We start from the raw sequence: 22,883 nt of genomic DNA, 5'->3' as shown, positions 1-22,883 counted from the left end.
CGCGGAGCCATTGATTCCATAAGGATTCTTATGACGCCATGCTGAAACGAACGGTTTTAGCTATAGAAAACCAAATAAAAAGCGCCGGTTACATTTTGTACAAAGGTATGCGCATTTCAAATGAGGTGAACAATCCCAAAGTTGGATGGTTGAAAACTGGAAGTGTTTTTTTTTTTAGTTCATTGAATTTCGAGTAGTAATGCTTCGCACGTCTAGTGGCGATCCGGCTACAGGTTTTATGGGTTCTGTGTATTTCAGCAGGTCAAACATATGAGCGAAATAACGACGTAGGCCGTAGTTTTTATGCACGGGATAGGAAGCCTACGGAATTATGGAAAAGCAATAGTACAACGAGATAAATCAGAAGAGGGATGCTGCCTTAAACACAGGGTTCTAGGATGGGAAATATGTGTCTATGCATGAGAGTTCACTATACCATGTGGGCTGAAATTCTGCCATAGCCTGGAAGCTCACTCGATTGGATCGTATCAAAAGCCTAAGGTATTATGTCAAATGGGGAATCACAGGAAGCCATGAACATTTCACAACCGAAGAATACAATGCTCCAAATATGAGCCCAACGCCCGGGAGGAGTAGAGACGATGCGGGGGTACATTCAGAGCATGCCAAATCGAGCAGCAGGGCTGATCGTAGCCCGTTTTGCCACGGTCGTTCAAAAATGCTTCTCTAATGACAGCGTCTTTTTTCAACGTCTAACGTGTGTTATCATTCAGAAGCAGAGGAAGAAAATTTCTATGGAACAAAAACCACATATCTAATACAGATTTTCACACTCAAACCCGATCACTGGTCTAGGTCACCTTATTTGATTGGCCGATATATAAAGTAGCGCTTTTGTACCGCATGTCAAGCATACCAGTATACCATCAGTCCCTATTGCCCGTGGAGATTGCTAAAAATATTTAAGAAAAAGATGTAAAAATGCTCTCTGCTATTGCACATCTAAGGCTTGTATTTCTGAGCTTTACTCATATTTTGACAGAAGAATGATGGTCAGCCAGCTGCGCGTCCTTGGCAGCCTTGTGTTAGTTTAGCTACTTCTTTTTAACACGTTTTATGCTTAGTCAGTCCTGGGAAAGGACCACATAAAACGGCCTGTCAATTTTCTCATAAAAATTTAAAAAAGTATACAGTTTTCTGTTGGAGTTACCAATCGCCAATTTTCCAGGTAAAATATTTTCATTGATCTAAAACACACTTAATGTTAAGCGGAGAAGTATTTCTGTTGTCCAACGAGCCTCCGGCAGACATTATTAATATTGATCGCATTTTCCAGAATCAATAATCTTCTATGAAAATATGCTCATATATCAGAGGCAAGAACGTGAATATAATGTCTTACCTGCGGCACATATTTTCGTCGTCATACAATTTCTTGGAAAAAAAAATCCATTATTGAGTATAATTGACCGAAGCTTATCTTCTGACTGGGCGAGCTCAGAGATATGGGTCGCTTCATCCCAGAATAAATGAGGAAGCAAATGGCTACATCTTGTACTAAGTGAATTTCGTGGAAAGTTGAGTGTGGACTAAAAGATCCTTCTGATAAATGCAACAATAATTAAAAAGTCTTAGCCACGATGAGCCGTAGCGTTCAGGAAGATGCTTGAGCGTATTAGTTTCACACAAGCGTGCCTGTCCCATATGTTTAATATAAGTTTGCTAGGAACTGACATGCATGCTCATTAACATTGTGCTTTTGCAAATGTTCCTCTATATAACGTGCGGTAATAGTAGCTTTATTTCAAGTAATAGCGTCAAACCTTTAAAGCACCGGCTATTTAGAAGTATTCACAGGAGTATCCTTATTGAAGATGGTAAGAAAGAAGATCTTGCTACTCTATTTCGTTGGGTAAATACACATATCGAAGCCGTATATACTGCTCACGTATGTATATTTTTATTTTCGCAGCTCATTACTAACTAGATTGGTAAAAAATGACAGTAACCATAATTTATTTTTATATGACATTTTTTTCAGTTTGAATTCCAGAAAAACTCAGGCGCGTACGCGTGCGCGAACCCAATGATGTTTGCTGGGCTTAATTGCAGGCAGTAATCCCGACAGAGTTGGCCGCATGCGACATTCCCTGTCAACAAAGTCAAGCTCAGATAGACCAGCAACACACAATTCGGTGTCGTGGTTAAGTAAATGTTAACAAGGAGGGCTCATTCCATAACCGGGCAGAAGACCTCGGAACAGGACTGGAAATGGTATGGGCCTTAGACAATATAAATGAGTATAATTAATAGTAAGGACGCAGCATGCATAGTTATAACCGCTGAGCCAACTAAGTAAGAGAGAAGGTTGACATTAAGGAGCTGCATCTCACGCTTTGCTTAGACCTAAACTGCTGTATAAACATTGTATGGTAGACGAGTGATTAACTGTCAGGGCAATACCACAGATCCAGCACGACCACTTAGCTGGTGTTCGTTTGCTCCATATCACTTGATATTTTCAGGCTAGTTTAGCCAACGGAATTGACAAAAAAAGAAGCCCATCGTCCATTCCTCTTGTCTCTTTGCGTTATTCGTATACAACCACGGAGAAAGGGAGGGGCAGGGGCTTCGGTTATGCCGTCGACGTGCGAGAAGGAAACCAATGAAAAAAAACGAAAGGGAGTCGTCAAATGCGTTGTAGATGCTGTAGGCACGTAAATACACGCTAATTCGGCTATGGGTGGCGGAAGTTCTTTTCAAATATATCTACCTTCTTATTTTAGACAGCTCTAAAAATTTTACTAAATTTCACGAGGAGTAAATCTCTTGTACTTTAAAGCGCGCTGTCCTATATTGAGCTCCCGTTGATAGCGTAGAGTCGCGTTCCTTGTTCGCGATTAACAACAGCAGTTTCGACTAACGTTTTAACAGTGACAGAGGACTTCTCAACATGATGTATGACGTGGACGTATTGAAAAAGATAGATGAAGGGTTACAGAAGCTTAGGATTCTAAACGGTCACTTTATCTTCTTACTCATTTTCTGTAGGATGTTGTACACAATAACGATGCACAGTGACTGATGACCTAGCAAATACTTAGCTTTTCCTAAGCGGTCACTACTCTTTTCAACTTAGACAATCTAATGATAACATAAATCTTTATTATAGTGTATATATATAAGGAATAAGATAATTGAAGAGGGATTATAAATAAATGAAGTACTAGTAAAGAATAAATGATGGTTTATGCGAATTTATAAAGATACTACATAAGGTTTTGCGTAATGCTAGCACTTTGAGCAATTTGACCACAACAAAAAAGTCAATGTGTTTTACCTTGGACGCGATTTCGATTTAAAACTCCTGTTCGACTTAGAAATAAACCAAATTGATTCTACGCTATAAATTAGAAAAAAGAATTATATAACCATCGTAATATATAAAACCATCCAAAGGAAGGCACATCGACTGACTTGGTCGTTGTGTTAAGATTGCTCAGAGCGCTTGTACAACACAGAATCCGCATGAATTGTAACCCATTCTTTGAGCAAGTAAGAGTCGCCGAGAATAGATGAAGAACTTCCTTATATCACTGCATGAAGCTCCACGTACTGGGCACAGAAGGCCGTTCCAGACGGGAGTAGCAATGTTACCTCTCCACGAAGTTATAATAACAAAAATGATTAATGGCCACCGGGAATATTTGGACCGGGAATATTAGCCTTGACCCTTTAAGCCCTCATAAACCTTTCCTGTTCCTGTAATTACACAATATATATACGTACACTCCTGTGGCAATTCTGTGCAAATCATCATATGCTCACTAGCATAACATAGAAACATAGAAGCTGGCGACTCAGAACATTAGGGATTCCGTTCCAATCTCACAGAACATATTGGAACTTCTGCTGTCGTCTAGTAGTAGGCTAGAGTTATATTTTTTTATTGACGGAAGAGCGTTTATTGACTCGCTTTCACTGTTTACCCCAGTTTGGCAAGTGATCTTGAGTGCAGCGTGGGTCTTAGACCCGTAGAAGAGCAGGAAAAATGCCGCAACAGCAATTCTACACTCAACAGAACTGGATACACATGGCTGCAACAGTTCGCAGGTGCAACTACGACTATAGCCAACCATCCATCCAAACAGTGAAGAACACTGACTCTCGTGCCCCACTCGACTGATAAACGTATGTCAACTGAATAGTGCCATGCGTTAAAAATGGAATACAAGTTGGTACCATGTAAGAAGGTGCGACAGCAATGCCATGCCTCGCCATCCCTTACAGGACCGTTCATCATCAAATTTTAAATAGAATTTTTTTTGTGGAAAACCAGCTTAGTTTGAAATTTAAATCAATGTCTTGAATCTCTCTTTTGTAAGGAATTTAAGCCCCCGAGATTAAACATCGAGTCAAACTACCGTGATTTTGAAGCGAATACCTCAAAAAGTTACTAGGTAGATAGATGAAAAGAATACTATAAGGCTCATGGTGAGCCTCATTGTAACTAATAATAGAACCCTGACATTTAACACTAATTTAAAAATTAATTACTAGCAAAGATTTATTTTTGCTATCTAGTGAAAGCATGGCTTAATTTCGAGCAGTTTCCGGAAGCAAATTTCTAACAAACAGACCGTCACAAGATCGTTTCCGTTTTAAGATGGTTTGAGTCTCAAGCTGAACGTATCATAACAGGCGTACTTGCACTGGCTACAGAGTGCTATCTGATCAAAGTTGAACTTCAAATTATTTTGCCAAGATCCTCTACGATCAGTAGGCGAGAAAAGGGTATCTTATGAAAAGACTTATGATCTCGTCTTCCGTTTCACCGACATAGGAATATGTCATTTCGATAACAGGCTACCTCGGCAATGAGGTCTCTACTGTCATAGGTTCGTACAGTCTCTATCTACCAAATGCAACACGTCGCGTCGTGGATGTATCTATGCCTGTGAGAAATGTGCACTTGGTTGTACTGGTGTATTTTGAAATGCAGAGCGTACTCGAGCTTTAATCGTTGCAGCTGTCAATATCATCGTCTTGTTTTAAGAATTTGTGTCGCCTTTTTACCTAATAGGTTGTTCTGGCCAAGTTACGAACACTGCGTCGCTGGGCATTAGCAACGGGACCTAAATAATGTACGTTCGTCTCTAGCGCTGTTACACACCACTGCGCGGCGACCCCAAAACGAAGTGAGGTTATTTAGGTCAGGATGCCAGGTCGAGGGTCAGATGAAGGTTTTTTTATACTCGATTGGATGAAAAAGGTAAACAAATGAAAAAATCTGTTCCATAGTATAATATGTTCCATAATAGATAGCATGTGTAACAAAACCATTTTTATAGGAAAAATACTATTGCAATTAACTTGCGGTAACGAGACATCCGCGATGTGTCGTAAGATCGCAGTCTGTATATAGCTTTTCTTTAGAAAGGCGTGGCATCATCAAAGAAATTTCTACGCTGTTCTAATCGATTGATTAATCGGACCTTGTTGAAATGCAGCATTTGACACCTGGCTAACATGCGTTAATTTATGTGATATGAGAATGCGGCTGTTGTACATAAATGTTATAAATGTCTGGTATTGTCTTAATTTATTATGGACGATTTTGCGTCTACAGATCGGGTATCAAGGACGCCTCTTTAGCACCTAAGAGTTTGCCTGTTTTTTGCTGAATGTTAAGATAAGCCAGGCTGTGGGCAACGATCCCAATATTTAGCGAGTGAAAAGTAATGAAACGGGTATAAAATTTGAAGTTAGAAATCGATTCGAGCGAAAATCTGTCACTGTTATGGTTCGCTCAATATCTGTAGTACATTTTAGACCAAATAGACAAATCATGACGAAGAAATAACGAGCTCTGAACGCATTTGTGAACATTTATACATAAACGCGTGTGATAGTAAATCATGGTTTTCTATTAGAACGTACATAATCTTGCTCTCGGTAGCCCGTTTTATTCGGCTATTTGCTAGGAATCCACGCTTAGAATTTATTTTTTTTAGATAACACTTCGGATAGATGCTGGCATTAATTTTAGCTTGTCGCCCGTCTACCAACCGTTCGCGAAATTTCTTTTATTCTATATACCTAACAATACACTACTTACTTTTACCGTGACCATGCCTGTGTGCAAACTATTCCTCTTTTGATCTTTAGTACCTCTACTCTAGGTGAATACAGCAGAAAACTTAATCGATCCTGTCGCAGGTCGAAAGGACTACTTTGCTTCTTCGAATGATTCGGTGTTAGGAAGTGTTCGTTATCGCTGTTGCTGAACTATTCTAGTCGACTAAGAGTGTGTGGACGTGGTACTGATAGCGAACGCTATTTCTATGTCTTCCTATCGCCGAACACCTAGAACAACTTCGAAAATCTAACCTTTTGGCGCATGCATAAAAGATTTCCAACCGCGAAGCGACGTTTTTTTTCTATTATATTATTAGAATAATGCAAACGAAAGATCATAAAGGCTGTGTGCAAACAAGGAAAGAATAGATTATGAAGTAAAGGAGCTTAGCTGTGCGTTTGAAATTAAAGTGCTTCGACAAGCCAGGTATGAGGATACTGCGCACTAAATCATAAATGCTTGACTACGGAGCTACGAGTGACCTCATCCACTATAGAAGCTTGTCGGCACTAGAACGCCAGCAGGACATAGGGACGAGATCCTACGCTTTGATGAACGGAAGCTATTTGTTTTTTGTTAGCCCTGAACACTGACGCTCACATAAACGAACGCAGGCCTTACTACCTTACATACAGACCTTTTAGTAAACGAATTCCAAGGCCAATGGCTTTAAGGAAAAGAACATTTTTCTAAATGAAGTTGCTTCTGAAAATATAACAAATATCAAAAAAAAAAAAAATTATGCCACTGGTGCCTTCCGAAACTGTAGTTCAAATATACTGAGAAGATTAAAACTGTATAGACAGCTAAAAATATTACGTACAAATGACTATCGCGTACATTTATTAGAACGATAATGCGCATAGGAATGAATAGTCGAACGGCTATACTCAATACCTTCTTCCGTGTTAATTTGTATATAGTATAATTTTTTCGACAACTTAAACCATTCTCACACACGAATTTCTAATGAAAGCGGTCTATGTAAGTGGCTCTCATCAAAAAAATCTGAAAAATTATTTTGGAAAAATAATTTTTCAGATTTAAATGCATGGAAAAGCTAAGTTTTTTCATTTTTCTGAAGCGGGTTACAAACAGACGTTTACTGAGGTAAATCAGCCTGTAAATGAGTAAAGTTCGGACGGCTGTTAATTTTTTCTAGTACTTCAAATTTGTGTTGGCTACGCCGTCTAGGCGAAGAGTGCTTTGCGGTAAGTGACGTGGGGTAACGCCAACAACAAGGACCAACGAGCTAATATGGCTATGGCAAATGCTTGTCGAGAACCCGTTCTCGAATTATAGCCTAGCGATCAAGGTAACTAGTATACCTCACTGAGTGGTATCGATTTGCCATATTTTGATAGGCTGTCGCCTACTTTGGATATATTCCGGATCGTCAAATAAACGTTGGGAATAATACACAGCGCATTGTAAAACACAAATAGCAGCAAGTGAAACATTCTGACATGTATCTGTGTTACGTACGAAACTCACAAGCTTGCTTGTATTTTTCGCAGCATTTTTGGTTAGCTTACGTGAACAAGTCCTCGGAATCATCTTGTTTAGGTATAGTATTATCGATCTGTTCTTACTAGAAGTTAGTTACCGGGGGGTAGGGACTTAGGTTTCCCTAATGAGCTAATAAGATTAATCCTACTTTGAGCGGTTTGATTCGATACGTAGTACTTAATTGAGAGAATTCACGTACGAAAGATTAGGCTATTACCTAATGCCTTCCAAAACATTTAAAGGCGAATTGACGAATTCGTGGTCGAAATTTAATGTCATTGTATGGGCAGAAAGCCGGAGTAGCGGAAAACTTCCGACTGTCGTAAACGATTAGCTACGGTTTCATCCTGGAAGGAGTCACAATAGAATTTCTGCCCACGGCCTGGTCGTTTATTTCCAGCAGTGTAGCCTTCCCTAAATCTTCTTTTCACGTCAAACGCTACTTTCTGTCCGTTATCGCGTTTTTACAGCATAGCTTGCCAAGATGAAAAATTTTATCACTCACAACAATTAAGTGTTTGTTTGAAATCCACCGATTAACTGAGAAAGTGAAGATACGTCGGTGCTAGATAAACTCAGACTTTTTGTTTAGAGTTAGATGACTGAAGTAAGCAAAATCCATGCACGCCTTTAACACTGATATTAGCACGTATGAAGTATGTAATATTACAGAAGACCTAGAAACACTCATGAAAGGTCTGTTAGTCTGGACAGACCAAGTTAGGAAGATATATTAAGTCCATCTGCCTGTAAGTAGTCCTTTGCTAGGATTTGAAATCACTGCGCTAAATAATTGCGCGCTCAAAACACGCTTTTCGATGAAAAAGGATACATCTAAATAATGTAACTCGTAATGAAGACGTATAACCTAAACAATACATCCCACTTATATACTCTACCAAATAGATCAGCCTGAGTATGCCTTTATATTCCTAGAACTAATGAAGAACCTGGAACTTTTAGGCATATATTACAATATCCTTCTCCGAGTAGCAAGATGCACCATTGTTCTCATCAAACTCATTACATATATAATCGTTATCGATATTAGGACGCCTCTGTGATGTCGTGGGTAGCATGTTCAAAAAACCTGCATCGCAATGATATCCTAAATGAGCACGTCTGCTGGTCCGTCGTCATGCAAGCTCTATAAGCGATGTCACGCCACATGGCCATCTTCATCGTGATTAATATGCTGCAAGAGTTTAGATATTTCGTGCGACTGATCAAAGTATAGTCCTATCGAGGCACCGATGCGGTACCCTGCCGATTCAAGCTTCTCTCGCTACGAAGTTAGGTGCGGCAATGTTCGACCATATATTTAAGTTTTAGTACCCAATATGTCAAAATATTGATATACCTCTCAAGATAAATTTGAGACGTGTGTATTGCGCTATCTAGAGCTTTTTTACAAATTATAAGTGCTTACATATTTTTACTGCTTCCTTGCATACTAATAAATACTGAAATGCAAATTTCAATTTTTTTTTTACAAGGACGTTGAATAGTAGCATCTGATGTATCGCTAAGCGACGGGCCACCGAATCGGCGATTTTCCCATAAACATCTACTCAAATCACTTAAAAAGCCCCTTTAATGGATGGTTTTCATAAACGAAGCACACCTAGCAGGAAACAAAGAAGACCTGTGTTTTATGCACCGCTGCTACTAAATATCTGTATATAAATTAATGCTGAAAGCAATGTGGACAACGAAGGCCTATTATACTTATCAAATAATGAACTTCCCTATATAAGGGCGTTCTATTGTAAGTACAAAAAGTCTTCCCTGATTAGCATCCTGTTTAAGTGTTGTCAGTTTTCACTTCGTTAATGGGGCGCAATGTCCTTCCACGGACAGAAGACCAGATACATTTTCATGAGTTGCTAGGAGTACCTCTTTGAACATAGCAGGTGCAGAAACGCCATGGGGTTTTGGCCTGGTAGGGAAAGTAGGGCCGACAAAGGTGAAAACACGTAGATGTGTAAAGAAGCGCAGGTGGTACATGAGACTGCCCTCGGCAATGAGTATCGTTCCCAAGAGACATTTAGCAGTGCACTCTTTGTGCGGCCTTGCCAGGGCGTTCAAATTGCGCATTGAGATAAAACCCTTTTTTTATCGCCCCCCTTCCCCCTATCTATCTCCTGACACTAATGAGTAATGGAAAAAAAGGCATAAACCAAATAAGGTCCAGCATGTCACATGAGCTATACGATTTGGGGGACAGCAAGCGACAAGAGAACCAAGGAGCCACTCCACCCGCATCTTCCACATATACAACACACGGACTGAGACAACGAAAGTAACATTAAGGCTACAGTAAAATAGTGATAGTAACAACAATTTGGACAAGGATGCATGCAACAATAAGCAATAACGGTAATCCTTGTGCAAAAGATACAGCACTAACGTTAATAATGCCTTTTAGGCCATAAAAGGAAAAGGAAATTCGAGCAAAGCCATATGCGTGAATGGAAAGGTGTCGAAAGGAGTTAAAATGTGATGAATTTACATTTTTATACTACTACGCATGCGCTGTCGTCAAAGACATTAGTTTGTCGTAAACTGGACGAAAGCTGGAAAGTAACCGGGGAAAAATTAATGTCTCTTTAGATCTGTATTTCCCAGGCGAGCTGCTCATTGGGCATCGTTGATGTATCAGGACTGAATAAGTAGAGATGATAGAAGAGCGAGCAATATCAGCAAAGTACAGCTTCTAAATTATATGAAGAGCTATGTAAGGCGTGCCAAAATAGGTTACTTTGTACGTCGAGCGTAAGTTAAGTATGCCTGTCGAAGATATCGTTTCAGTGAACTGACCTATCGGCTCATGACTGGCACAGACACATACGTACCTGTTTTTTTAAAGGTTTGTTATGATTTAATAAACACATTATTTGACCAGAATATCACGTTTGACATTATATTATTTGTATTAGATGTTCGAAACTGCTTTTGTCCTGTATCTGAAATTCACGTAACTTCTAGCGTCAAACGACGGCTTCTGATGCCTGTAGATGTAGTTAATTAGCGCATACAAACATATTCTAGCACGTCAAGTTGACGCAAATAATGTCAAAGAACAATCCACAAGTAAACTGAGTCCAACTTTTTGCCATTTTTGCAAGGATATTGTCGTCCGTTGAAATCTGTGGTCATATGCTTAATAAAGTGGTATGCTAACATTCGAATATTTTCACTTAGGAAATAAAAAGAGGGGGCCGCCCGTTTCCTCGTTTGGTGATGCGCTTGCTACCTGTCCGTCGCAACTATTTCCTTTCTGCTTCCATTGTCAACTTGTTGCCCCCCTTTGGCCATCTTTCTCAACTGCTGCTGTTATTATTATAATTACTGTCATTATAGATTCTATTTTGAGTTTTAAAAGAAACTGGCTTGACATCCTTCCTCAGCCTTAAGTCCCCCTGCCCGCACTCCAAAGCTTTGCCAGCTCAAGTTCCTATCTAGTACGATTAATTCAATGCAACGGTCAAACACAAGAAAATGGAAATGAAAGCCAGAGAAGAATTAACGTTAACTTTACTTGGACAATAACCAGAGAAAAAAATACGCAATGAATCACTCTATTTCGGGGCGTTGTATTTCTCGCATGCAGCTATTTGGAATCCGGCAATATACAGACAAACGGCTATGAACCTAAGCTCTACCTAGAAACAGGCAGTACTTGGTGTGCCGCTGTGATTCCTGTATCCATGGAACCCATTTCCTTGCTGTGGTACGGGAGTGATTAATCAACATTCCGGTGCTATCCTTTCTACGACTGTGAAAATGTAGTCGCAGTACTTTGCAACAGTAAGGGCAGAAGTAATCGTCGTAATAGTTAAGGAATGTCATTGTAGCTCAAAGGCTAGCTACATTCGCTTATATGTAATCGACCGCCGGAACTGTTTTTTTTCTCTGGACCTTAGTAGTCCTAAAAACCCTTTCTCTAGTGGGGTTAAGTGTCTTACCTACACTCTCAACCTACAAAAGAAAGATTCATTTCCTGAAGGCCAAAGTTCTACATGACCCGGAATATTTCGACGGCCACGCGGAAAGAAAAACCATATTTTTCCTCTTTGTCTTCCTTCTCCAAATCTTTTAAATAAACTTCGCTTCAAATCGATCTCACGATTATCCGATTAATGCGGTAGCCTGCCTTTCAACCTTTTCTTCTTCTGATTACGTAGCTGCACCTCCCAAACACAAAGTGAGAAATACACAAGAAACATAATAAAAGCAGTCAGAAAGCTAGAAAGTGAAAGAACTGTAGTTTGTGAAAAATGAGAAAAAGGTCTCCTTTAGCTAACTACTGTTGTAACAAAACGACAATTAAAATTCGTACAACCTCCTTCGTTTCCTCGGCCCCTCATACCTGGCGACTTAATATACTAGCAATCTGTGTCGACTCTTCGAACTTCCAGGTCTCCAGAAGCCGGCCAAGAATCTTATTTAAAGCACACACACGAGCGTACATTAGTTGGCATGATTAGTTCTGCACACTCATGTGTCAGGTCCTGGGGAACTCTGAAAGTTTTGCATCGACAACCCGTAGCTGTTTGTTGTTGCCTCGAGCTTAACAGATCATTGTGTCCTAAGCCCTTGTTACCGCTGTAGAGGAGAACCGGTTGTACGTACCTTCGTCGTTATTATTGTTGTTACCATCGAGTATTGTGTGTGTTTAAAAGTCTATTATAAAAGTCTATATATATAAAGTTTATATGTTTATGTCCGTTTCGCTATTAAAATATGTATGTTCACACAAAGCTAAACTAAAGGGTCTTACCTGGTGCTGAGATTCCCCCTGGTCCATTGTCAGACATTTCTGAACAAAAGTAAAGTTCTTCTAGAAGAAACCCCTCTTCCCAGCCTTCCGACCCTCACCACACGAATAAGACCTGGCCACCAGCGGCTATGTAGTTTTTTTATTGTATTAACATACGCCTTTAGCTTCTTACGATTGCATGGATATCTGTTCCTCCTCATCTATGTTTTTAGTGCCCGTATGGAACATTTCCATCCGTGGGATATTCCATCAGGCAGAACGAGCACTTCGTTTTAAATTCGAGTTATCCTTGACAGGGAGTAGCGCAGAGAACTTCCAGCATTTTGGCATCCACTTGATACAGTGACGCTTCCGAGTTGGCGGTGGGCTTCAATCCCAAGTTATTCTGTCCTTAAAAATGACCGCATCGGGGACAGAGGCAAAATTGTTAAGGCAACCTTTTCTTTGATCTCTATACGAAGATTGACGAAGTCCTCATTGTCGAATAATAAGAAATCGTTAAGCTTGAGCAGAACGTCTCCCATATAGATTTGGTTCCACAACGGCTGTTTAGGTGTCTCAACTACCTCTGCCGGCAGTAGCTCACCCTTCACCGTACCTAGAAGACCCACAATAAGATAGATTGAGATGAGGCTAACAGTTGGCGTGCTTAACGGTATAAAACGAGAAAATAACATTTCTGAAAAACCGCCTGTTGATAAACGGCTTTTTTTGCAGAAAAGATATGTTCAGATTGTTTAACATTTATAAAATTTTCTGTGCAGTCAGACAAATATTGTTGCGACAGTTACGACGTAACCAAGGGCTAATACAATTAAAAAATCTAGACGATTGGCTGTAATTAGAACGGCAGTACCAAGCATGCTGAGGATGATACAAAAAAATAGTTGTCTTACAGGCAATAATTATTCAAATTCAAACACGTGCTGATGTTAAGTAGGGCAGAATGTTTTTACACTGATAAAAATTCTGGCTTCACCATCTGCGCGAATTATGATGAACCCTCTAGATAACCGTATAATCTAATAAGATTAGACGTCTTTGGAGAACCTTAATTCTTGAACGATGTATCTTAAATGCATTATTTCCTTCTGTAGACATTTTTGACTTGTGACTCAGGAGTCTTGACTTTTTTTATTCAGGAATACATTTTTTCAAACGTTACATAAAAGTGAATAGTACATTCCCTATGGGAAGTTTTGAGGTTGGGCATTTTCTCACAAATTTTCGCCATTTTTAGCACCGACGTGCACTGGACAAAGCTTGACGACCTCACAACAAACATCACCTTTCATTTGACTGCAATATTTAAATGAAACCTACTCAGTAGTATAGACGTTGTATTTCCGATAAACCTGTCAGTAAACTATCCCATCCAATGAACCGCACTTCAAAAAGCCAAAGCATTAATGTCGTCCCCTACCGAAATTATATAAATCGTACATTGGCGTGTTACGGGCATGCTGTTGTTATCTCTGAAATCTGGAAGCGTCTATCAAACTGGGCGCGTAATGTTCTGCCTATCTTTCACGCTCTGGCATCTAGCTCACTCTCTTTAACCTACATCGTCGTTAGCGTTTACTGTATTAAGATCGGTTATCAAATATCTCCATAAAATCTTATAACAAAATGTTTGCCCGTACCATGCCCTTCTTTAAATAAAATCACTTTATCAGCTCATCAAAAGTTCGAGTTTTCGGTCTGGTATTTAAGCCGTCAGGTATTCCTTTAAATGACTGGCTTTTTCAGCACAAAAAGGTGTCTACGCGCGGATTCGAATCTAGACCACGTGTCCCTAACGTAGAAAGATAACTATGGCGCTATCATGGAGAGTTCACAGTTTAATCCTTTGATACCTCTGCACTATTATTGATCATTTCGAACCCCAGAATATTTGTTGTTTTATGTACTTACTGTAGCGTCGGTTGTTGAAAAAAATATGTTTTGAAGTTTTAATTGAAATTTCTGGCAGTAAAATGCGAGAGTCCAACTGTTCGACTACTTCAAAGTACCAAAGCGATATATGAACTGCAGTTGTCGTTGCTTCTCTGTTGCGTAACTTTAGTATAATATACCCATGGCTACTGGCTGCGCACTGAGCAATTTGAGTAGGTAGCCCTTGAATGGAGGTTTTATATGTGCGCAACAAATTGTATCTATCTAATAAGCTGTAAGCGTAATGGCGCATCGCAGGCGTAATTTCCGTAGAGGAATACACGTACCTCCTAAAGCGCGACAGTAAATTAGTGAACCGTATCTAAAACAGCAAAGGTACGACAGCTGCTTTAAAAGTTCAACTCTTAGGTTGATTGATAGATGGTTGTCATGGGATACGGACTCCTAATCAGAGACACCCCCGCCTCCCACAAATCTGCGGCCCATTGGTCTCAAGCAGTTTGGCCCCTGTTATCCCACAAGTCCTAATTAATCCAACTGAGAAATTAGATTTGTATAATTTCTGTTTCTGACAGAGTTCAGGCGAACCGTAATGAAAATATTTAAGCAAAAGCTACTGCCGCACAATAGTGAGCAATCTCTTTGCTATCTGACAGACTACCCGCAACACTCACCTACACCTTAGTAATACAGACACCTTAGGTCGCATCTATTTAAATGGAGATTCAGCCGACAGAAGTTTATTAGCTTCTATTTTTTACAACGACATTTATTAGCTTCTAGGATCGTGTTTAGTTAATCGTGTCAAATTAGATTTAATAATGGTTCATTAAATTTAATAACGGTTTACTATAAAATGGTCCTGGGGTCCTAAAAACGTACATCAAACAACTGTCCACAGGCGCTCGTTTTTGTCGCCAAGGTTGCAAGCAGGGTTGCCAACATGTAGCAACAAGGTTGCGAGCATTTAGTATTGTAGACTAATATACAGATCCGTCACCGGCTTAGCCGCCATATTATCAAATGACAATTCGCGAAGAATTCAAAAACGAGTTCGAACTTCATGATGTTACAAGGTATACTCTACAAGCAAAAGTGAAGAGAAAGACACATTTTTAATTTCGAATTAATCCAGCTTCGAACCTTCCCATCTTCTTAGCTTCAAGCAAAAGCTTCAAAGTGAAAAACAAAAACTTCCCTAAAACAAGAGTGCCTATTGAAACCAACAGGAACATCTAACCGATTGGACACTTCGGAAAGACTGTTTATAGAGGTGCGCAAAAAATAGAATTTGAAATGTATACATTTAGACCCCGTATACAAGTCTACGAATTGACGACCCGCTGTTGATACATCAGGCGGCATTTAATAGGCGCCAGTAATTTTCCCCTATAGAGTCAAAACTTTTCTTTTACTTTCCTATTCCTGGTCTCAACACATAACTTATACTAACCCGAAATTCAAAGCTCTGAAAACAATCTATCAGTATATCTAGAGCATTATTAGTTGCAGGTGATGATTTTAGTTGAATGTTGTTCATTGAAGTACTTGAAAAGGTAACGCGAGATACTCCTATGATTTTAAAAGCTTATTCAAACATTATAGCGCTGTAATACTTCTTATACGAGTCTCATAGTCTGTACGTTGCGTGACATGGAAGGCCGACCTTGTGAAATCCGGTCTTTACTGCTAGAATAGAGGTACCTTTTTTATAATTTATCGAAAGCCATTACTTAGATCTATCGTCGCCGTCTACTTTTTCCTTAAAATACAACAGTTACAGTTCATCTGGAAGTATACTTTTAAAACATGGATGGAAACAATTTTGCTGAAAAAGCACCTAACCTCTTTAGTTGAACAACTATGTCAGTCTTGATAAAAATGCTTTTTGGAAACGTTCCCTTCACGGTAATCCTTTGAAAGTGTATCATACAATGCGGAGGAGAGCAACAAGCGAAGTAGGAATAGATTCTGCATATTCTCTCCGTTGAGCGAATTGCCTTTGTCCATTTTCTTACATCCCGCCATTATTTTAAGACCGGAACTAATATCCGAAATTTAGTGGTAAAGGCACTGAAAAATTAGCGAATTTTCTGGACGACCAAGCTCGCCCTAACGCACCAGTTTACTCTAATGAAACGCTTTTAGACCTTCGACCAAAATAAGCTGTCAACTCTGGCCTGGCCTGATTGATAATCGATCTCGGACATTAAACATCGTGGTGGGCGATGCTTCGTAAAAGCAAGAGTCAGCCAGGTAATGTAGGAAAAGGCCGCGACAGCTAAAATGCCTCTACATTGCTCTAGCTGAACAAGGAAAAATCTCGCACAAACACAACCTCTAGGTCTAGTGTTGACTATACGAAAAAAGCCAATCAATCTTGCTTTTTCTAAAAAAGGTTACCTAAGATGACAGGATAAATGCTGAAGAGTGTCTGAGTCAGCCGTTGCAGATGCGAGAAAAGATCATGCTAGGAAAGTGGAATACGCCTGGTGGGTGTCTGGCGCTGGTGAACGCATCCACCAACCAATATACTTCTTGTTCATAACTCCGTCGAGACGTTTGATAATGGTGTTTATTAAAGGTAAAGAGAAAAAACTAATTCTTTCAAACGATTCAGCTAGGCTTTGTCAAAAAAGCGTGCTACAGGCTCATATATTCGAGAAGAACTTAAGAATGGAAAAGAAATGCAGCAGATATTCTGTCTCTGGAAATGTCATAGGAACCAGATCACAGTATAAAATATTACATTCTGTTATTGTGCAAAAGATCAGTGTGTCTTGTCATAAAAATGAATTGGCAAGGTGGTATTGCGTGAGCACACTTGAGCCTCTTTGGACGAAATCGATATCACAAGATTTAGAAGAAAGCGAACGTCTATAGCATAGAATATACGTTGTGGGCTGCTAATGCGTTTTGTGCCAGTGGTGTGAACTAATGATTAACGAAAAAAAAGAAGGGAACTTGACGCGTTCGGCAGTAACTACATACTTACCATGTTTTCTAAAAATTTCCCACAGGTCATTCCTGATCAGCTCAATTTGCTCAGCTTTGTCCATGCGGCCGATTATATTTACATTAAATACGTGCCGCACAATGTCAGCCCGAAAAAACCTTTTGGGCCCGTCGTGCTCACATACCTGTAAATACAGTGGTTTATACAAATATAAACTTAGTAAACTAAATTTATTTATGCGTTAATAAATCCAACAAAGTTTTCGGATCAATGGCTTCTTTTAGCGTAAAGTAAATTCTTATAAGCTAGACAATCATCGGCAAAAATGGTCATCTCTTCCTGCTATTAACAAACGGTGTTCTTCGTTAAGGGACTTGAGAAACAATCATTCGAATTACGATGCTTCATGAGAATCCCGCATTGTTAGTTCGGTCACTGTGTGGACGCCTACTGGCTTCCTCAGATGTGAGTCGTTTCTCAGGCCCCCTCTCTCGAATCGAATCCTCGCAGTACACCCGTAGGGAAATCTCAGCTATTACCCAATCAGGTCGTATCAGTAGATGTTTTTCTTTGTGCAGTTACTTCTCATAACAATGGTGAGCGGTGGTTTTCTCACAAAAAGGTGCCACTTGCGAAGAAGATTTGGATGTTTAGTTTATAGGCTGAGTCGTACTACCCGACTAAGTATCTGCTGCAGGCATTTACATAACATCAAAAGTATCCAAGATTAAGCACATCCTATTTATGAGACTCAGCAGAACGTAAAGAACAGAACGAAGAGACGAGGATGACATTAAAAATGAAGCATCATTATGATGCACACAATAGAAGGGGTAATCTACCATGAATGAACAGTACTATCCGTTTAGCATGTTCTGCCTTCAGTGATCCGTGCACGATCTCTCCAACGCCTTCCACTAAAGCCGATGCTAAATTTTGTTAAATCCGATATAAATTAATTCTTACAGCTACCTCGGCTGGAGTACACTTGCCGCTATGCTGCTATTTTAAACAGAGTCCATTGTTGAGCCAATGAATGAAAGCATACGACATTGTTGGCTTTGATTTTCTACGAGATTCTCTATGTAGGACATAAGAGAAAAAAAAATTTGGATTTTTGTAATTGGACAACAATTTTGTATCTACCAGATACTACGTTTGAACTAATGTTCATTTTGATTTGAAGATCGTTGATAAATTAAGTCAGTAACCGTACATCTGAAAGTAAACCGGGTAACAATGATGCTGTTGAAGAGCTTGTTCTCAAACCAAGCTCTTCAACAGCAAATAAGAAAATTTTTAATTAGAAGGAATAATGATTGATTGATTGATGAGCGGAAAAGGTTCGAAGAGAGGTGAATATTATAATTGTTTGAATATTCCAGTGCAGTCTAAGTCCACTAGTTTCTTCTTAACATTCCTATTCTGATTTATGCAGAAACATTACACTGTGTTTCTAACGGCCCTCCCTGTTAGCTTGTGCGTACATACAATGTTTCAAGCATCTACGGCGGGCAAATTTCGATATATATGATGCTGACTTTACCTTGAATGTCTCAAAGCCGTAACTGGGCCATTCGCAGTTGTGGCGTTTTGTCATTTCTACAACAAGCACTATGGGGGCACACTTACGAAGCGTCTCCAAGCACAGACTGAAATGGAACATCGATGAAGTCACAGACGCGTATAGTTGCATATAGTGCGAATACGAAATTAGTCCTCAAATACTAAACAATTTCTGTATCAAAACAACTGTGAAACATTTTCCCTTATCGATGTGTCCTAATTTGTACAAAGGTTTCAATAGTAATAGCCTTGAAGAATTAAGTCTTTTTTTTTAAACAGGAAATGTTGCAGTTAACCACTAATCTTGTTTGTACTATTATTGTCTGTCCGCCAATTTTATTTCGACAGGGGGTGGTATTGTGTTTTTGTTTGCACAAACGAGGCGCACTGGTCCGCATAGAAACGTTTTACGGGGATAAGAACGGCGTGGGCCTACAATTGCAGCGCTGGCCTGACACTATACGATGATACATCGAAATGAAGCTTCTTTGGGGTCATTTTGGCACGGTTTGCGAGAGCATTCTGTCTGAGAGGCATTCATTTTGACTATAATATGTCAATATTGGAGCATCCCGGAAGATTTATGTGTCATCTTAGCTCGCAAGTCATATTGTATTGAGGGCAGATAGCATATGTTCGAAGGGTACACACTGCTATTCTGTTCTACCCACAACACGAATTACAAAATACGAGTCCTGTGAAACAATATAAATAGAAGAAAGTTTGGCGTTCACGTCGTAAAGAATAGTATCAGTCATGCATCAATCGCAATAATAAAAATTGATATTGTTTATAATTAAATTTTATGTAGGTTTCGAATTCTATGTAGGTTATGAAGTTTCAAGCCATGACACTTTGGGACGTTTTGGTTTATATTCATTCGAGACAAGGTTTATATGTATCGACTAGGAAGTGGCCCATCGAAGTAACAAAATCACGCTACCACCCTCATTATTACGTAAGTGCGTATGGAAATTGTTAACTTAAACTCTATATGCTTCACTCTATGCCCAAAAACGGGGGTACTTATGGCATCTTAAGCAAATTGGGGATCGATCACCAATAAAAAAAATAGTCATTCAACTACTTACGAATAACCTGAGCTCTGTTGCTTTAAGAAGCACATCGAACGTTAGAAGCCTGAGTGGAGAGCACCAAATTGTTTTGCGAACGAAGAAATTGGTTTGAAAGTATCTTCGGAACCATCTACATTTATGGTTTAACTTAAGATATAATTGGAGAAAGACAATTACTGATATTTTGCGAAACCTGGTTTTGGACAACGCGTAATAAAATATCTTCTGTTTAGATCGAAAGATCTAGAAGTAGTTCAATATACGGATATTAAGGCTTGATGCTCTTTATGTAATACCGTGTATCGATATCCTTTATTATCCATTAATATCCTTTATTATTTTTGGTTCATGTCAGGTCGACTAGTCACAGTACATTATTTTCCTAAAAAACAAACAGAACAATTGAAGGCAGTTGTTCTCAGCAAAGAATAATACAAAGCTACTTTAGGAATCACCTGCAGCAGGTAGTAGGGCTTTTACGCCCCATGATTATTGCAATGTATCCAACAAGGAGAAAGGAAAATTCACTAGTTGCTATCTTAAAATTCCGTTGTCTTCTTTCCTTTTTGCCTTTGGGCTTGTCAGTGACTACAGCGGTAGCACAAAGGAGTGGAACAGTTAGTTATTGGTCCCCCAATGTCAGATTTTTGAGCACGCGGTGGTGGAAAGCCACCACCTACGAGTAGCGCCTACCGAACGACACGACTCCGCCGCATCGGCTGAAGTCTAGAATATCGGCTGACTTCACTATACATGCTCATGGTATATGAAGCCCAACCCTCATATATGGGATTTTTTGTATCGTGCTTCTTCAACTTTTGGCCAACGTGTTTTGCTTCTTGTAGAAATAATTGAATGCGTAACAGCCTTGTCCGCTTCATCATTGAATCAGGCCTCGATAGCAGCTGTTATGGTCACATTGAGGGGATATGGGAATCAAATAGCATGTGCGCATGTTGTACAAGAGCGTTTGTCATGATGGTTCCCAAATTGGTACACACGTCGATGAAGATATCCCTGATATTTGCCTGCAATCGTTAAAGGGCAAGAAGTAGCGACATGTGAGGTCCCAGTTGGCCCTCCCCTAAAGAGAATGAGCGGGAAAGAGTTTGTTTTAAACATTTTCACGTGAACTTCGACCGTAAACTAAATTTCGAATGCGGTTGACACTGTACGTCTGGCATTTACGTCGTTACGGAGAGTATGCAAACGAAAAATGTGATTCTGTACATTCCCCGCTTGCAGGTAAAGACCGGTACTTTACAGGGCCCTTGGGGGTGAACTTGAGAAAGCCAAGGTGGCAAAAAGAGGATAAGGAAAGGTAACAAAATATGGAACTCGGACAAATAATCGTTGTCTCTGTCAAAACTGGAAGCAAAAAGGAATCCAAGCAGCAGCGTTGCCACGTGTGTTGTGCTACGTAGAAATAACTTGGTTGGAATAGTCGATACGAACTTTTTAGGCCGACTAAGTTCAATAAGCAGCGCCATAATAGCCTAAAATATACACCAATTTCTAGCACTTACGCCAGCAAAGAACCTACGTTCGAAATTTAAACGGCTCTTTTTCGCCCATCGTGTAAAGATTCGGCCTAAGTAGTATTAAGTTGCACGTGAGTTTTGTGGCACGAATCATTTGTTTCACTTCTTTCGGCCGCCGGCCTATGGTGATTTTGTCCTCGACACCAAGGATGATGTCCCATCGCTCCAAAATTTTCTAATACGCAAACAAAACAAAAAGTCCATATTAGAATCACAGTAATTGGAAAACAGTTATTAAAAATGAGAAAGCGAATATCTGCCGCCGGATCGGTAAACTCGGCTATCAATAGCATGCTGATAGGTGAGGTCAAACATTATACAATAGCTCTATAAAACGTCTCAAATTTTGTTAAGCCTATGATAGAAGCCGAACCAATGACAATACCTTACCTAGTGCCTGGACACTGCTAGGTTAAACCGAACGATGAAAACTGGCATAATGTTTTAAAGCATATTTGCGTATAATTGAACCCTCTTCGGTGGGCCGGACGCCCGATCTATAACGCCGCAAGCCCCCGATTCAAGCGATACGTTGCTAATACTTTAAGCTTGTTGGTTTGATGCGCAAAAATAACACGACATAATAAAGTAATTTTTAGCAACAATTTTGAAAAACAACATTTTCAAAAAGCACGTAGCGTCGTTAGTTGCTGATGAAGGGCTCGTCGAGACGAACAATACCTTTACACTAGGCAACTATACATTTGCCGAACCCGTAACATGTACAAATAAACGATTTGCTTAATCCTTCCGCAGAAGGGTCTTTACAAGCACAATGGGAATATTGTACAATTGTGTTAACTATAACCATTGCGTCCTTCATCACATTCTAGCCATCTTTCCGTCACAAATAAGAACCTAACCCTGTCTTTGTTCACTGGACAGTCCTTCTTAATTGTTTTGATAACCTGATACGCCAACCGCTCTGGTCCGATTTCCATCTCAACATCAAATTTCCATGGTTCCGGGGCGGTGTATTTACGTTCTCGTCTTATCTGCACTTTGGTAATCTTTTCATAACCCGTCATTATGGTAGTACTGCCACTTTTTGGGGAACTTCACATCAGTAAAAAAGGTAAGTTCCGATGCTAACTCGTCAGTTGGCCATCCGCTGTTAAGAAACTTTGTTCTCTGAAAGAGAAAACTCAAAATAGCATCCTTAATACGAGACATCGGAGAATCGATTCATACGAACGTGATTGTTTAGGACAACCGGAAAATGTAGAAAAAAAAAATAGTGACACTTATTATAGAGCTTGAGCTTCGTATAAGCCGTTAGACATTTTGGCTCGGGTTTTTTGTAGCAAATGCGTTTCTTTGCGAAAAATATAACACATATCGACTAATCCGGCCTTCTTGTTTTTAAACACAGAAAGTAATACTTCGTATCCGGTGATGTGAGCAGAGAACACCAATCCAGTTGAGAACGGAGAGTAAGCTACGTATCGATGTAAAA

General features: G+C 39.7%; 1 protein-coding gene across 1 annotated transcript; it reads right to left on the bottom strand.

Moving 5' to 3' along the window:
• Positions 1-12,496: 12,496 nt before the first annotated feature.
• Positions 12,497-22,628, bottom strand: LOC111254136 (uncharacterized). The gene is made up of 5 exons (XM_022814689.2): positions 22,291-22,628; positions 21,430-21,602; positions 18,791-18,896; positions 17,284-17,428; positions 12,497-12,990 (listed from the first exon to the last, which is right to left on the bottom strand). Exons 1-5 carry the CDS (start codon positions 22,453-22,455, stop codon positions 12,773-12,775), a joined length of 807 nt encoding a protein of 268 aa, XP_022670424.1. The 5' UTR covers positions 22,456-22,628; the 3' UTR covers positions 12,497-12,772.
• Between the last annotated feature and the right edge of the window lie 255 nt (positions 22,629-22,883).

The sequence above is a fragment of the Varroa destructor genome, unplaced genomic scaffold (genome assembly GCF_002443255.2).
Source record: "Varroa destructor unplaced genomic scaffold, Vdes_3.0 BEIS01000007.1, whole genome shotgun sequence".
In the NCBI taxonomy this organism is placed as follows: domain Eukaryota; kingdom Metazoa; phylum Arthropoda; class Arachnida; order Mesostigmata; family Varroidae; genus Varroa; species Varroa destructor.
The sequence above is the reverse complement of the archived record's forward strand: the minus strand, read 5'-3'. Positions and strand labels throughout refer to the sequence as shown.

What these genes read in the sequence shown, in the direction of transcription:
- LOC111254136 (XM_022814689.2), bottom strand. Translation starts at nt 22,455, where the DNA reads ATGACGGGTTATGAAAAGATTACCAAAGTGCAGATAAGACGAGAACGT. An exon ending in GTCCAGTGAACAAAGACAGG is followed by an intron (nt 21,603 to 22,290) that starts GTTAGGTTCTTA and finishes TTTGCGTATTAG; the next exon opens with AAAATTTTGGAGCGATGGGA. An exon ending in ACGGCTTTGAGACATTCAAG is followed by an intron (nt 17,429 to 18,790) that starts GTAAAGTCAGCA and finishes CTGTATTTACAG; the next exon opens with GTATGTGAGCACGACGGGCC.